The following is a 17,480-nucleotide window of genomic DNA, read 5'->3' on the forward strand; positions in this document are numbered from 1 at the left end:
TATAATATAGATATAATATTTATTTAGATACATATTATATTTAATAATACAACTGACTAAATTATAGAAAGTAACAGCCTAGCTGATAATAATAATAATAATAATAATAATTAACGTGTGATGAAGAACACGTAAAAATACTGTGTACATGGAGTGACTGCAGTCCGTTGTTACTTCTTGAATATCGGCCAAGACCACGTTGCTTAATCTCACATTCACTATGTAAATTCGTGGACAGATTTTATTTTGTGAAAACAATGTGAAACGGACCATGTTAGCTACTATATTGCTGTACCTGCCATAATAATCTCGTGTACCCCTGCGGGCTGCAGACAGTCTCGTTGCTTGGGATATCCCAAAACATGTCGTTTCCACGACATTTTACCTTTGTTCAATATTAGCCTACCTTAGCCTACATAATATTAAATAAAGAGGACATTATTCATTTGAGGAGCAAATTACCACCTTTTTCGTGATTTACAGTAATGGCACGATGTTCCATTCCGTAAGCCGATCTACGGATATAAATTATAGTTACATTTTCAAATAATCAAAACATATTCACATCCGCCATCGAAACCGTTTGCCTCCATCTTTTACGGAGTACAAAAGCTTCAAAGCTATTGATGAGCCAATCTGCGCGAAGGACGCGTTTCGTGACGTCAACGCATAAACGCCCTCGATTCTTTCAAAAAGGAGGAAAGCGAAAGGGGAGAAGGCATTTCGAATTTGAGGGAAAAGACAACCTAAGAAAAAATAATGACGAACCAACTTTGCAAGCTTTTTGTCGGTGGGCTGAACGTACAGACGACAAATGAGGGACTTCGGCAGCATTTCGAGCAGTATGGCCAGCTTACTGACTGCGTGGTGGTTCAGAATCAACAGCTACAGCGGTCCCGCTGTTTCGGCTTTGTGACCTACACGACTGAGCAGGAGGCCGACGCAGCAATGGCCGCCAGACCACACTGTGTGGATAACAACAACGTGGAAGTGAAAAGAGCCGTGGCGCGCGAAGACGCTGGAAGACCAGAGGCCCACGCCAAGGTAAAGAAAATTTTCGTCGGCGGGCTGAAAGACGATATCGAAGACGAACACCTACACGAATATTTCTCCCAATATGGCGCTATCGAGAAGGCTGAAGTTATCAGCGACAAGCAGACCGGCAAGAAGCGTGGATTCGGCTTTGTCTACTTCGAAGACAACGACTCCGCCGACAAAGCGGTTGTGCTCAAATTTCACACTGTCAATGGACACAAAGTGGAGGTTAAGAAAGCCCTGACCAAACAGGAGATGCAGGCTGCAGGGGGCCGCGGCGGCAGGGGAAGAGGACGAGGAATGGGACGGTCTCAAAATGGCTACGGTGGGGGGAGAGGAGGGGGTGGTTACAACAGCTATGGCGGCGGCTATGGGGGAGGAGGCTACGGGAGCAGTGATGGCGGATATGGCGGTGGCTATAGCAGCGGTGGAGGCTACGGTGGAAGCTACGGAGGAGGCAGTGGCTATGGAGGAGGGTATGGCGATAGCTATGGTGGCGGAAATGGCTACAGTGACTTTGGCAGCGGATACAGCCAACAGTCCTCTGGCTACGGGCCGATGAAAGGAGCCAGCACCTACTCCGGGCGAAGCAGTGTCCCTTACTCCCGAGGAGGAGGTGGCGGTGGCTACAGCAGGGGGGGCTATGGAGGAGGCACTTACTAAGTCCACTGCTGCGTTAGGAGAGACTGGGTCGAGCGGCCGTTTCGTCTCTTTGCCGCCAGTTATAGCCATTTCTTTGGACATCAAACAGAACTCAAAACAGTCAAGTCTGCTATTGCTGAGACATCTGGCAAAATAGCGGACACTGAATCCTAAAGACGACCTCAAGTGACCCTAACAGGTAGGAAGACCCAGAGAACCTGACTTGCACGACCACATAGGACATGTTCGATTGCAGGATTCATTTAGCTAAGCTACTCGCTATATTTTCTAAGCGTGGCACTGTTCCTAGTTGATTAAGGTGTGAGAAGCATTTTTATTTTAAAATTGAAATATGTAACTTACAAATATCGAATATTGAGTAGCAGAGGTCTTCTGTCGACTGTTTTAGTTTTGTTTGTGTAACCATATCTGACTTTTGTTTTATCTGTATTCTCCGCAATTATTCTAACTCCTGTCCCTCCCCCTCCCCTAAAACAGCTCTGAAATGCCGTAATGTAAATGTAAAGGGGTGGAGAACCCAAGAAAACAAGTTGGAATTTATGACGGGCAGGTTCAGCCGTACGATCTCTATAGTAAACAGTTGTAACCTCATTGCTTGTGCGACATTGCCGAATGCAGGCGATCCGATTAATTTTGATTTAAATTTAAATTTTGAAGGCGATCAGAACGTTATTTTTTTTGTTAGGGCATATGTTGGAAAGTTGATGTCCCCGGCTCTAATACAGGCAAAACCAGTTTACTTCGTTTTCAAGCAACATGCTCTTTGTGTATTGTCATTGTGCAGTTACACCATCTTAGCATTGTTAAACATTGATATGCAATTGTATGTTCATTTTTAAATAAAAAGTCAAAGCAGAACAAAGGTTATTTTACTTTATGGATGTTTTGTTACCAGATTCCATTTTCATGGATACCCTGTGGTATTTTCAACTGCAGTTGATTGTTTTCTATTAACGTTATAAAAAAAGTTGTCGTTTTAATTCCATGCATTATGAATAAGCTAATTGGAAACTACCTGTCGAGAATTGATCTAGCTAATTGACATTCTTGTGTCCTAAACTCAGTTTCTTCCAGGTAAATCCGAAAAATGTAAATCCTAATTCGTATTCCAAATTTAGTTCAAACCTTTATATTATGTGACTCAAATGCTTGTCAACCCATCAATTGACGGTTACTTGGCTCAGGTCTATGCATTTCATTACATTTTAGTCAAACTACTCGCAGAGCCTAAGGAACCAGTTTTAAAATTTACGCAAATTACTACCTGGACTTGAGTGACACGTTCACATGTGAGTTTAATAGTTCCTGGGGAAGTGGGGTGTCAGAACTTGAACATTAAATTCATAATTCATTGAAATGCCAATAATGCACATCCTATATCCGTAATTGGTACAATTGTTGATGCGCGTTTGCCCCATTGTTGGACGACGTTTGAAATGGCGGCACTTTCGCATATAGTACCGGTAAACGTATAGAACAGGTTTACCCTGTTTCCGCTGGGATCTCCATTGTACATATTATAAATTGGCTCTCGGAGATCTTGTTTGAAAACTGACACCCCCTGGTATGTTTGGGGATCTATGCACAATGCATGGATGGTTTGTTGGTTTTAACCAACCATAGGTAGCCCTGTAATTATTTTGAAGACATTTCTTCTAATGGAAATGAGCTTTTATTCGTTTTCTCTTTGTCCTGATTGTTTGGACTATGGAGGGCTCACATTTATTTCTGATTCCTATATTTAGGTGTTCATACTGTTATCCCGGTACCTCAAAATAGGTGTAGCAGTTTTTATACAGGGACCCTGTACAGTACCTGGGTTCGAGGTTATAGGAGTCTGAAATATCTCATTAGGATCACATCCTGCAGCAATAGGTATGTAACTCAATCTGTCTCCACCTACACATTAGTTATAAGCATTTTATGATTTTGTCTGGTTAATTTAGTAATGTATATGTAAACCCAATTAACATCTTATGTGCTCTGGACTTTTGTGTTCTACATGGAAAAAAATATTTAACATTAAGTTTGCTTATGTATAGTTAATAGGTCCTCGTTTAATGGGTTATGAAGACATTTAAGACTGTAGCAGTTGCAAAATTCCCACTTTCCAGTGTTAGTCATTGATTGAAATGCGACTTGGAATGGGAATGAGCTCTCGTGCAATCTCGACAAACTTGATGTTTGCCGCCCCCACCCCCCCTCTCCCTCCCTTAAGTGGCAGATGCTCCAACCTGCTTTTTCTGTCTCCAGGAAGCTTCTGTGGCCTGACCTTGCCTCCCCCAATCACCGTGGCTTGTCATTGGCTGCAAACGGGTTTGGTGGTGTGCGCAAAGGACCAGGATACTTCACGAACATCCTCAAACATGCAGGTTAGTAAACCGACAAGCAGGATTGTAAAGGCCTCCCGGTTAGGAAAATATACTCTTATCCCTATACATTCTATAATCAAGATATCACAATTGCTGGAGATTTTGAAGAGGCGGCGGTTTAATTTCACTGTTTGTCAAATGTTTTAACATGGTCCGTTAGAAGTGGTGCTATAGCATTACCTCACTGCTTTTATCGGTTTTCTTGTTTCAGGAATGGCTGCACGTTTCCGCGGTTTTTTTGGCCCCACGTGCAACGGAAGTGTGCTGCGCTGCATTGTGACGTCTGCTGTTGGGGAGGGGTGGGGGTAGGTGGTTTGACAGAATGGTGAATACTGACGATTCATTAAATTCATATTACAGGTGAATGTAACCTCAAAATGCTGAAGTGGATGTAACCATAACTCGTTTTTTTGTTGTATGAAGCATTCCAACTGCTTGTGTTGCTTTACCTGCTCGAAATTATTTGAATTGAAATTCAATCCGGTTTGGTTTTAATACCCCAAATAAAATTGTCTATATATGAAAATAAATGCTGGTTATTTGTTTGTAATTTGAGTAAATGATGGTAATATTTAGAAATTGGCCAAAGTTTAGAATCATGTGAGCTGGCATTTGATTTGTGCATTGTACTTGCTTTTGCTGACAGGATTTATTATGTTTTGTTTTTTTAACTATTTGGCAATAAAACGTTTTGCAATATAATTTCCGAATGGGTCATTGGCATCTTGCTTAATGGTGTCCCTTCCATTATGGATTGTAATGTATAATTTTACATGAAGATTCTCCCGCACATATACCTGTCCATGGCCAGTAAGAACCAAATGCATTTTCCAGACTGTTCATGTGGCTGTTGTCCACACCCACACACCCCAAAGCAAGTGAATCTTCTGCGGGCCATGTGCAGGTCATTGGTCCCGGTGTAGAGTAAGGCAAGGGATTGACAGTTCTAATGGCCACGCCAATATGTCATTTTAAAACACAATTTTGAAACAAAACCTTTGATCATAATTGCTTACTAGTTGATTACTTATGTTAATAGTATGTATTTGTGTAGTCCCAAGTGTTCATAATCCATCAACAGGCCTATAATTGATTTCATTATATATAATTGATTACCCTATTTTAGGTCCACAACATTTGTTGAACCCCACAGAAGCATGTGAAAATACTCAAGTTTGATCAGGGTTTCCTCCCCTCAGGACCCCCCCCCCAACAATAATCCTGTAGGAGTGGAAAAAATGCAACAGTGGTTTATGGGAATTTAAAACTTATCAAACAATGTTGGTTGATAAAACATTTTTTGTTGTCATGCATTTCCCTGATATTACTGATGGCAATATCCCTTTCCGTTCGGTGGTTCCCCACCCTGTTCCTGGAGATCTAACCTCCTGTAGGGTTTAATCCCTACCCTAACAAAGCACACCTCATTCAACAGCTAGAACTCTCCTGGAAGAGGGGTTGGCAGTGCTGGGGCTGACCTATTTTAATCACATTTAATAAAAATATGCTAAATGTGAAGTGCAATTAAATTCATCTTTCACTTTAGGAGCCTTTTTTTCACTGATAAAAACAGTCTGGAAATGTTACTATTAAATTTAACGGTCTTCTGTTGCTGCAATTCCTATTGTTGCAGAAAACTAGAATCTACTGGACAAAATGGTGACGGTGATCTGGGCTAGTCACATATGGCCCCAACTTCCTTTTTCCTTTACAGCTGAAATTGAGCTTTTTACTATTCGGATGAATATACTCAGCTTTCATGTGTTTTCATTACCTTTAATGAATATATTGTAAACAATCAACTCTTAGAATCTTCCCTGATTGAGAAAAGAAGTTGGATGGACCCACTGTGAGTGAGTTACATGATCCACTGTGATATGTTTGTACCATCTAGTCTTCTCAAACAAGGTATTCCTGGAAGGTTATCCCAAGTTTATTCCTATTCATATCATGGTAAATCTATTTGTATACATTTACGATGAATGAAATGGGTGCTGTCTTAAAAGTGGGAAGTATATCTAGAAGGTATCCTTTTTTTTTCTCCGGAAAGACAATTAAGTAGCCTTGGTACTACCGGCTGGTAGGTATGCTACAGTGATTCTTTATTGCATAGTATCCTAATTCTAGAGTGTACGTGTATAGTAGCTATTGGGCTACTCAATTGTTAAGCCAATCGCTCCCTTGAAATTATCACTTGCTGACAGAAAACTACACGCTATTAAACTGAACCTGTGAACGCCTGTTAGAAATTTTTCCCATGAAAAGGCGGGGCGAGAATTGCTGCTGGAGGCGAAAATTCTTGTCCCTAGCTGAACCTTCCAGGGCTGGTGGGTTCGGGGTCACCTGCTGCTTAACCTTAAAGTAGCATGCTAACGTGGCTACTTGGTAAACGAACAAGATCCATGTATTGCAGGATACAAACATCCTTTTTTACTTTATTTACTAAGCAACGGCTCGCATCAATTTGCGTATTTATTCAAATGTCTAGCTAGCTATTTTTATATTTAGCTGTGTTTATGTGAATTATGAAACGCGCTAACCCGTACCACACCACGTCACCTAATTATGCTGTATTATGCTGGCAACGTCCGCTACTGAAAGCAGTGCATGGTGAGTTTTGTTTAAACATCGCCATAACAATGAGTGTAATTCAGCATGATTGGTATGGAGTTACTACCACCTTGTGGTACAAAATTGTATATAGCAGCAATTTTTTTTTAGAAAGTATTAACATGAATATTACCCTGCTTCAGACCTGAAGAAACAAAAAAACAGCTCATGCTAAGTTTTCAAATTTAGAGATGGTCATAGCTGGATTTTACATCAGGGTACTTTAATTAGGCGGCACGGATGGTGCAGTGGGTAGCACTGCCGCCTCACAGCAAGGAGGTCCTGGGTTCGAATCCCCGTTGGCCGGGGCCTCTCTGTGTGGAGTTTGCATGTACTCCCCGTGTCTGCGTGGGTTTCCTCCGGGTACTCCGGTTTCCTCCCACAGTCCAAAGACATGCATGTTAGGCTGATTGGAGAGTCTAAATTGCCCATAGGTATGAGTGTGTGAGTGAATGGTGTGTGTGCCCTGCGATGGACTGGCGACCTGTCCAGGGTGTATTCCTGCCTTTCGCCCAATGTATGCTGGGATAGGCTCCAGCCCCCCTGCGACCCTGTTCAGGATAAGCGGGTTAAGATAATGGATGGATGGTACTTTAATTACGATGGTCCATCACAATGATCTTTATGAGCTCCATGTTTTATTATTATGTTTTATATTCGATCAGTCCCCCAACTGCAAATGCCAACCATTACAGCCGATTTGAGTCTTTGTCCCTAATCAGGCAAGAAACTCATGGTGCGATCATTTTATGACGGTGCAAATGGCAGTTTGCCGATAGGCTATAAGGGTTGGCTAGTTTTAGTGTCTGCATGGTTATTGTTTTGGATCGCAACCTGCAGTAATATACTGTCTGGACTTAATCTCCAGATGACAATCTCTAGCCCTGTTTCTAGCCTATAGGTAATTCTCAGCCTTTTTCTTCTCATTTTTTTAAATTTCAATGACACGGGGAAAAGGGGTGTTAACATTGCGGAGCACAGTCAAGAGCTAAGAGTTCTCTCAGGAGATCAAGCGAGAGTCTGAGAGCTGGCGCTCCTGTGTTAATAATCACAATAAAATATATTTATTGACCTCTTGTGTCTGGCTTTGTTCTCTGTGTGGTTTGGTGTTACATTAGTGAGTCATCTTGGCTGTGGATGTCAGCAACATTTGTGGTGATTATAAATGACCATAAATGAGTCCACTCCCTTTCCAGAATCTGTCACAGTGATCCTCACCGACGATCAAACACGTACACCTGTGGGTGTGTCTGGGCCCATAAACTTTGCCCTGTAATGTTGGATATTGGATTGCTGTTTTCCCCCCATCCATTTACAGCTTGTCTGCTTTTGGTACTAGCATGTGGACCACTGTTGTGTTAAGACCTGCCTTGCGCCCCAAATTGCATGGGGTGACCTTGGCAGTACCACTGGAGAGCACCCTGCGCATGTTGCGGTCTGGATCCGGTGACTTTAATGTGCAAATACAGGCTGTAAAAACGGAAAAATACAAGACCATTGATGACCTGCCAGGACCTAGTCTTTCCACCACCGCGTATTGGCTTTTTGTGAAGGGATATGCTGACAAAGCTCATGCAATGCAGGTACAGAAAACACTGTGTTTTTTCATCAATGCTTCTACATACCATAGTTTTTGTCCTACTTTATTGTGTTCTACCATTTAATAAAAAAAATTATAATGTTAACAAAAAAGCAATGAATCTGAATTTATAATCTTGATCGGATAGAAAACGCAGTGAAATGAGGTGAACTTGCTGGCACTGGTTCTTTTCTCAGTTCTCTTTGTAGCCGTATTGAATAAGATTTTGTAACGGCTGGTAGTTGGTTGACCAGTTCAGACCAGCTCCATAGTCAACCTGGTTTGACCAACGCAAATGTAAAGTTGTGACTGGGGATTATGTACTTGAATAATCGTTTAAAAATCGCAACCTTTATCTGAGTTTCCAACTCAACGTACACCCCGGAGCATTACAACTGTCCCTGATCTGTCCCCTTTATGAACCGAAAATCACCTAAGATAACTACCAGTTACCAGGCTGTATTCTGCACTGGGACCAATAAACACCTGAACATGCCTGAAATGATGGTAAATTGGGTGTGATCTATATCTTATGTGTCAAAACCAAGATGCTCAGAAGCCCCTATTATTCATTTTTCGTTTTACCTATTTTGTCGCTAGCAAACAGTGTTACTGGCTGGAGTTTTCCAGACTCCTTTGTTGACATAGCCTCTGCTCTCAGGTCGAACATCGGAAGCTTTACGGTCCAATCTGGAGGTCGCGTTTCGGCCCTTTTGACTTGGTGAACGTTGCCTCCCCGGAGCTGATCCTGCAGGTGATCAAGCAAGAGGGTCAGTACCCTATCCGCACCGACCTGCCCCATTGGAGAGAGTACCGCGACCTGCGGGGGCAGGCTTACGGACTTCATGTGAAGTGAGTGACTCAGACATCCTGGGTCTCTCATATTCTCTCGCCAAGCAGTAATACCGGTGTTGTTTAACCCTTGTGTAGTCTTAACATTCTGTATGCTAAAACAACCCGCCTTCTCTAAACCCCTAAAATAAAGCAGCCGAAGTGAATTTTAAACCCCAAATCTATTTCGCATGAAGACATAGCCTGTCACTCATCACAAACTATGTGAATATCTGGGTTTTCCCTTTTCACAGTAGCAGAAAGACTGCATTTAATCTGCTGTGAAACATAGACAACACAAGGGTTAAAAGCCCAAGAAGCCTGCAGGCCAGCTTTGAGAGTGTGTTTGTTTGATCTCGTATCCCCCCCCCCCCCCCCCCCCCCCGCTAGCGAGGGCCCGGAGTGGCACCGCATCCGCAGCATACTGAACCCCAAGATGCTGAAGCTGAAGGAGGTGTCGGGGTACGCCCCGGTGGTTCACCAGGTGGTGGGCGACCTGCTCCAGCGTCTGGAGAGCTTGCGGCAGCGCAGCCCTGACGGGGCCACCGTCAGCAACCTCGCCGGGGAGCTGTACAAGTTCGGCTTCGAAGGTCAGGCCCCTGGGGAAAGAGCGGGGGCCACGTCTCGTACTCCACGGCACTTGAGCCTTTGTCTTTTTTTTTGGGATATACACTCACCAAGCACTTTATTATTTATCACACCTGCTTATTAATGCGATTATCTAATCAGCCAATTGTGTGGCAGCAGTGCAATGCATACGATCATGCAGATACGGGTCAGGAGCTTCAGTTAATGTTGACATCAACCATCAGAATGGGGAAAAAATGTGATCTAAGGGACTTTGACCGTGGAATGACTGTTGGTGGCAGACAGGGTGGTTTGAGTATCTCAGAAATTGCTCATCTCCTGGGATTTACACGCACACTAGTCTCTAGAGTTTGCAAAGAATGGTGCAAAAAAAACAAAAGAAAATCCAGAGAGCAGCAGACATAAATGCCAGAAACGTCAGAAGAGAAGCTGACAGGGAGGTGACAGCAACGCAACTAACCACACATTACAACAGTGGTATGCAGAAGAGCATCTGTGAACACACAACGCATCATAACTCTAAGTTGATAGGCTACAGCAGTAGAAGTCTAATAAATACCTAGTAAAGTGCTCGGTGAGTGTGTATTCTTTTGTTTTCAAAATTCTAAGTCAGTGTTCTAGAACTCTATTGCTTTCAATTGCTATTGTAACATCAGTGTTGATTGACAATGTTCAGTTTAGAATTTTGTGATCTTACACCATAAAAGGTAATACTGTACACCGTGGCCATGAATTCCTTAGTCTGGTCGAGGCGGTGTCTGTGCAAGGAGAGGGCGTGACTGTTCTTTGCTTTTCTTCCAAGGACCATCTCTGGGTCATACTGGGCTGTGCGCTTGTTGCCAGTTTAATGCCCATATCAGTTTAATAACAGTGTCTGCATATGAACAAAGGACCTTAGTGTAGGAGAGGTGAACTGGGATCAGTTTAGCCTTTTTATCTAATCATGGATAAGGTTACTGTATGTACAGGGGAACAGCCCTGGGTCAAATATGTAATTGTTCTGGATTCAAATACTTTTCTGTGCTCGATTGATCTTCTCGGGTACAATTCATCTAACTAAGATGCCCAGAAGGCACGGCTTGCATTGGTATGTCATGGGTTCCAATACACCAGGCAAGCTCAATAAAGCATAGAAATGGCTTAGGAAGTAAGATCAGTCCTCTGGCAGTTGGAGGGTTACCGGTCTGATCCTGCCCTGGGTGTGTCAAAGTATCCCCGAGCAAGATGCCTAACTCCCAATAGCTCCTGACAAGCTGGTTGGTGCCGTGCATGGCAGCCAATCACCATTGGTGTGTGTGTGAATGGGGGTGAAAGAGAAGCATCAATTGTACAGCGCTTTGAATAAAAGGCGCTATATGAATGCAGACCATCAAAAAATATTTTAATCCAAAACAATGATGTATTAGATGCAGTTCATTCCAGCTCACCATCTCTGCGCTGAGCGCCCCTCCTCTTGAACAGCTGCCCGTTCGGGATTTCTTACCCGTGTTCCATTGCGCGACATTCCCAGGCATTTCCGCCATCCTGTTTGAAAGCAGGCTGGGATGCCTGCGGGAGGACATCCCGGAGGACACCCTGCGCTTCATCGCGGCGGTGGACAGCATGCTGACCCTGTCCCAGACGGTCCTCTTCCTCCCCCTCTGGACCCGCAGAATCCTGCCCTTCTGGAGACGCTTTGTCCGGGCCTGGGACGACCTCTACCACATCGGTACGGTCCGTGTAACAGTCGGCGGTTGGAATGTACAGCCCTTTAAGTGTTATTATTATATGAGTATGTGTTTGGTTACATCAGGAGTGTCCAATGTTATCCGAAAAGGGTCGGTGTGGATGCAGGTTGAGGTAAGCCACCTGATTCGACAAATTAACTAATCACAGTCGACTTCAATCAAGACCTCAATAAGTAGAACTGTACAAGCGATTTAAGATCAAACTTTCAAAATGACACATCGCGGGTCAAATATGAATCAAAATTCAGCAACTGCATTGATTATTTCTTGCCTTAAATGTTTTCAGAAACGTACTTCAGTGAACTGTTTAGGAGGAATAACAGAAAGTTTATCTGATGGAACCCACCTACATAACCGCCCATAAAACAGACAGACGCCATTTTCATGAATTCATTCTGAACCTGCCGAGCCTTATATGGCATTTTTGGGGCATAATCTATGCTGCAGTAATTCATAGTTCTGATGAATGCATGCTTATTTACATATAGGTGAGATTCTGTGGTTATTTAGGAGAGTTTTCTGAAGTTAAAAGCGATTGTTAAATCTGATGTCCATCGTATGAAAAAAAGAAAGAGAAATTTACGATAACAATATAAAAATGTTGTTGCATGAGGGCCCATTATGTGCAAATGTTCAGGTCATTAATTGAATTGCAGTTATTTTCCTGAGTTCACTGAACTGAATTGACACCAAAAGGGTTTGCCACCGTGCGTAGTATCAGTGATAATCAGCCCTCTGTTTATGATGCCTGGATCCTGTCCTTATCACCTGTGCTGCATGTGTGTGCGTGTATTTGCAGCCCGGAAGCTAATTGACAGGAGGGCTCAGGAGATCAACGAGATGGTTGAGCGGGGTGAGGAGGTGGAAGGGATGTATCTGTCCTACCTGCTGTCCAACGAGAAGCTGTCTCTGGGGGAAGTGTACATCAGCATCGCTGAGTTATTGCTGGGTGGCATCGACACGGTGAGGCCCCATGTGACCCCAGCAGAGGGAAGCCGAGGTCATGACCCGAAAGAAAAGCCACGTGGAAACCGCCTCAAGTGCTCACGTGGCACCGTTTGATTTCGGATTCGTCGCCTAGATTCAGGCTTATAGAAACCCGTCCCGCAGCATTCTTTATTCTCGTCTGGGCCTGTGGTAGGCCTGCTCTTGTGGCAGCTTCCGGCAGTGAAATAAAGATCAAGCAAATCTTATAAACCCTTTTAAAGAGTAGGTTTTGTTGGAATGTTTTTTTTTTTTTCTGAAAATGTTAAGCCTTCTTCCTAATGTTCATAACTGAACATTCTTATGCTGATCACACGATCACTACTGGCAGTTGAAAGCAATGGGGTTCTAGAACACTGATTTAAAACCGGCAGTCGTGTTTGTCACGTTAGAGCCCTAACTTAAGACAGTTAAGAACATTCACACACGTCTTACACCTTAAAGGGTTAAATTAACGAAATGATCCCGGCTCTCCTTAGACATCCAACACTCTATCCTGGACACTCTACCATCTGGCCCGGGATAAGGACATCCAGGAGCGGCTGTACCAGGAGATCTCCTCTGTGTGCCCAGGGATGCAGCTGCCCTCCAGGGAGGACCTGACCAGGATGCCCTACTTGAAGGCTGTCATCAAAGAAATATTGAGGTAGGTGTCCCTACCAAGATCTCCCTCTCCATGCAGTGCATTCATCGGGTGTATTCATTCACTTCATTAGTGCAGGTATAAGAACGCTTTCAGTATCTAGTCTTTATTCTGGGATTTTGATTGCCCTCACAGTCTGTTATTGGCATTTGTCAACATGAGGCCTGGAGTAACAGTCAAGGAAGTACTTATGAGGCAGAGAAATTCAAATACAAAAACAGTCAGAGACATAGGCTAAACAATAGGTTTTCATGATATACTTGAAGCAACTCAGGCCAGTGCCTTGGGCAAGGGAAATTGCAGGAGTGTACCGAACCTGACATGCATGTCTTTCAGTGTGGGAGGAAACTGGTGACTCGGTATAAACCCACAAGACCATGGGAAGACCTGTATTTTGTCTGGTTTTCTGTGTACACATTGGGAAGATTTTACTTTTATGTTTGAGTACTGGCTCAAGTACAGTGCAGAAACGTCTGATCCAGGTCTGATTGTGATTGCCAGCTCAATTACTGTACTGTATGTCTTGTTGGCTGGATTATCATCAGGCGTTTCTTTTGGCTCCACAGGATGTACCCGGTGGTGCCTGGAAACGGCCGTCTGACAGTAGACAACGATGTTGTGGTGGATAACTACTGGTTCGCAAAAAATGTAGGTTGAGTGTGAGCGTCTCTCAGGCTTCGACTCCCATTAGTTTTGGGTATATACATAGGTAGGGACTGGTCGTGGCTGTGAACACTTGCTGTGAAAATCCTAAAGGGCCTTTTCGAATGGACTGGAAAGCACAGTTTGCAGTTCCAACCTCCCTACCTAGCCTACGATCGCACAGTCACCTCCACCTCCACCTCCACACATTGGGTCCGTGATCGCAATCCCTGCCACCACCGAGTCTACCCACCCCCCAGCCTGTGCCCACATCTCCGCACACCCCACACCCCTGGTCTGTGATTGCCCCCCCCCCCCCCAAGGTTCTGCAATCACAATCTCATCTCTCCCCCTGCCCCCCTGGTGATTGCAGTCCAAGTCTTCCCATGCAGACCCCCCCACATCACCCCCCGCCCCCCCCCCCCCCCCATGATCCCAATCCAGCTGCAATCAGTCTCCCTTCCCTTACACGCACACCACTCCTTCTTCTTCTGTCTCTCCAGACTCAGTTCCACCTGTGCCACTACGCTGCCAGTCACCTGGAAAGCGAGTTTCCGGATGCCGAGCGGTTTATCCCGGAGCGCTGGCTGAGGGGGAACCCGGCCCAGTCCCGCCACCACCCCTACAGCTCCATCCCGTTTGGGGTGGGGGTCCGGGCCTGTGTGGGCAGGAGGGTCGCTGAGCTGGAGATGTACTTTGCTCTGTCCCGGGTAAGTAAACAAAAAAAGACCATATATTGTCTTGGGACATTACCAATCATATTTGTCATCTGTAATGGAAATGAATGTATCACTATACATGATACATTATCAGAAAACATTATCATTACCTGTTCTGCTTTCAAAATGTCATCTTTTAAGTGATATGTTTTAAGTGGCGTTATTGTGGGGTGGGCATTTTCTGCTGGGTACGCTGCACTTTTCAGCTATTAAATTTGTGATTGTCCATCAATTTGCGGCAGGATAATGTGCATTTCTAAAATAGCGGCCATACCGGCAAGCACATTCTATGGAAGCAGAAATAGCTCATTTTAATTATTAAAAAGCCATTGCGGGTGACGTGCATGGGTCTAATTCCTGACTGTGGGCTTCCTGTTGAGTCATCCGCATCATTTAATTTTATTTTTTCAGTGAGGTATTTTTCTTTGTTGTTCCTTTTTATAAATAAATAAATAAATAAATAAACACTCATCCTTCTTTCTTTCTTCCCTCGCAGTTGCTTCAGCATTATGAAGTACGGCCGAGTAACTTTGCTCATTCCCTGGAGCCCAAGACACGGACGCTCCTGGTCCCAGGAGCTCCCATCAACCTGCGTTTCATCCCCCGAGTCTAAGATGGAGGCCAGAGTGAGTGGGGGGATGTAGTGTAGATAAACGTGCCGAGAGGAGAGGCCAACGGCTGCTCGGATGACTCCTGGCCCCCAACGAGTCTTCTGTGTTACAGAGGCGCAATTGAAATTGGCCTTGTGTGAATATACAGCAGCTTTAATGATAACCTTCCTGAAAAAGGAGGCGGTTTCCTACCAGTAATGGTAATGATATCATCATCATCACAGAAATACTCTATCAGCTTATTTAGCTATAATGGGTATGTAGATTTTGCAACAGTCCTATTAGATTGCAACTTTGTTTAATTTTTCGTGTCCATTGCCTCTTTTCTGCAGACACTGGTGGAATTAAGGCCAGGTTATAGTCCAGAGACAGCGTGTCACTCCACTAAAATCGCAGAACGTTCTATTGTCAACCGACACGGACTATGGTTGTTGTCCTTAGCAAAAAAGTATAAACACACTGCAGTTGCCTAGAGTGTAAACCAAGTGTCGCTGCAACCAGCGACATCCATTAGACATAACCGGTCATGTTGTATCACTGGATTATGAACTGGCCTTTTTACTATTGATGTAAAGATGTAGCTCTATGTAGCTACGTAACTGTAGCTGTAGAAGCAGCGCTATTGTTTTGTTGGTCCATTTAGCCAGGGTTTTATAGAATAACAGGGGCGAGTGGTAGGAAGGCAGAGGATTGTGTCTGTAAACAGTGTGCCGGGCCTGAGGCTTGGGTTTGGACAGGAACAACAAATGCAGAAGCCACCTCATCTGCATGTATTAATTATGCCTTTTAAAATTCCTTTTCAAAATGCTCATCAACTGTCTCCCTTTGTTTGCATCAGTTGTGTTGTGCCCTTAAGTGTTTTTTGAACAAACAAAACAACAATTAAACAACTAAAATGTTTTGAAAGCCAAAATATTAAGTCAAAATATACCATAGCATCTTTATGCAAGCTGAGCCCAACAGGAGAAAATACTCCTGAGACAACTGTGTGAGTTCCTGTAGGATGACATACGTATATGCTTTAACATCCACCCATTGTTAAATAAACATTTTATCACATGAATTCTAGACTAACAAAAATGAGCTGGTTCATTACATTACATTACATTATTGGCATTTGGAAGATGCTCTAACCCAGAGTGCCGTACAGTTGATTAGACTAAGCAGGAGACAATTCTCCCCTGGAGCAATGCAGGGTTAAGGGCCTTGCTCAAGGGCCCGATGGCTGTGCGGATCTTATAGTGGCTACACCGGGATTAGAACCACCAACCTTGCATGTCCCAGTCATTTACCTTAACCACTACGCTACAGGCCACCCCTAGGCTACACTAATGGCTCCACTCTGTGGGACCATTGTAAGATCAATCAGCTATCCAGTCACAATATGTAATGATAATATGTGATTATTATTTTCTGTTATAGTGATATAAACTAGTAATTGGTAATTTAGTTATAACTATGATAACTAAGTATTAAATGCATATCCAGAGCAATTAAAGGCTGAGAGAATTATATAATGAATGTACACTTTAGGAAGGAGTTTATGTACAAGATTGTGAAGAGTTCCAAAGAAATCTTCTTCGAAGAGGTGTCTGATAAAAGCCTGTATTGAAGACATGTAGGACAAGTTAAAAAAACTACAACAACAACATCATGGTTTTCATATTCAAGTGCTATCAGTTACAGGCTACTATGCACACATATGCCTCCTCTAAGGAAAGTGTCTTGAGAATCTCTAAACATCTCTATCCTAACTGTCCATACCACCCACCATCTTGATAACCTCCTGTAGGGGACATGAGTCTCTGGTGTTAATCTCAAGAGCAATGTATTATACTCTGCTGAAACGTACATTACAAGGGGCATCCAATAACAATAAAATATTTACAAATATTTACAGTGCGACATGTTTGTCTACCAAACACTTTTATTATGTCAAAAAATATATCCTTGTCAACTTTTTTCTGCTTTATCAGGATAAGGCAGGTTGTCACTGCTTCCTCAAAACATTCCTCCCTGGCAACTGATGGGACGGGAACATTTCATATAATGAAAGAACAAAACCGTGTCCACTGATAAATTGTGTGTTGAAAAACGGATTTTCTAACATAATTTCCCGCGTGTTATCGCACACCATTTTGTGGCAGACGGAACTGTTGAAGGCTACAGCTTCTCGGAAGAAGAGCACAAAAACACATCTTCACACAAACGTGTGGCGCTAGTTTGGGTTGTCCCACTTTCCTTCAGCCCCGCGGTTTGGTACAGTCCACCCCTAGTGAGGTAATTAACATTCTCACTTGGGGCGGTCGGAAGAGGTTTTGCGAGCTCACACCCGCGATTGTTAGTGATTTGGCGTGCATACTTGAAACAATAATTATTATTTTTGCATGAGAGAAAATCGCAGTTATATTTTATCTGTGGATAGCCTACTTGGCACATTCCATTGAGCACATTTTATTTCGATCCCGTTCTTTTT

The 17,480-nt window shown here is 43.5% G+C and overlaps 2 protein-coding genes across 2 annotated transcripts; both read left to right on the forward strand.

Annotated features, from left to right (window-relative positions):
- Positions 1-674: 674 nt before the first annotated feature.
- Positions 675-4,772, forward strand: LOC133123902 (heterogeneous nuclear ribonucleoprotein A0-like). Its single transcript, XM_061234610.1, has 2 exons — positions 675-4,070; positions 4,282-4,772. Exon 1 carries the CDS (start codon positions 760-762, stop codon positions 1,696-1,698), a length of 939 nt encoding a protein of 312 aa, XP_061090594.1. The 5' UTR covers positions 675-759; the 3' UTR covers positions 1,699-4,070; positions 4,282-4,772.
- Positions 4,773-8,020: 3,248 nt separating this feature from the next.
- Positions 8,021-15,006, forward strand: LOC133123208 (sterol 26-hydroxylase, mitochondrial-like). The gene is made up of 9 exons (XM_061233545.1): positions 8,021-8,263; positions 8,921-9,111; positions 9,481-9,680; positions 11,189-11,386; positions 12,205-12,368; positions 12,869-13,035; positions 13,599-13,680; positions 14,178-14,384; positions 14,890-15,006. The coding sequence occupies exons 1-9, from the start codon at positions 8,021-8,023 to the stop codon at positions 15,004-15,006; spliced, it is 1,569 nt and encodes a 522-aa protein (XP_061089529.1).
- The last annotated feature ends 2,474 nt before the right edge of the window (positions 15,007-17,480 follow it).

The sequence above is a fragment of the Conger conger genome, chromosome 3 (genome assembly GCF_963514075.1).
Source record: "Conger conger chromosome 3, fConCon1.1, whole genome shotgun sequence".
In the NCBI taxonomy this organism is placed as follows: Eukaryota; Metazoa; Chordata; class Actinopteri; order Anguilliformes; family Congridae; genus Conger; species Conger conger.

Excerpts from the sequence above, each read along its gene's own strand:
- LOC133123208 (XM_061233545.1), top strand. The coding sequence starts at position 8,021 with ATGTGGACCACTGTTGTGTTAAGACCTGCCTTGCGCCCCAAATTGCAT. Across the intron at positions 13,681-14,177 it reads ACTACTGGTTCGCAAAAAAT|ACTCAGTTCCACCTGTGCCA; the intron begins GTAGGTTGAGTG and ends CTGTCTCTCCAG. Across the intron at positions 14,385-14,889 it reads TGTACTTTGCTCTGTCCCGG|TTGCTTCAGCATTATGAAGT; the intron begins GTAAGTAAACAA and ends CTTCCCTCGCAG.
- LOC133123902 (XM_061234610.1), top strand. The coding sequence starts at position 760 with ATGACGAACCAACTTTGCAAGCTTTTTGTCGGTGGGCTGAACGTACAG.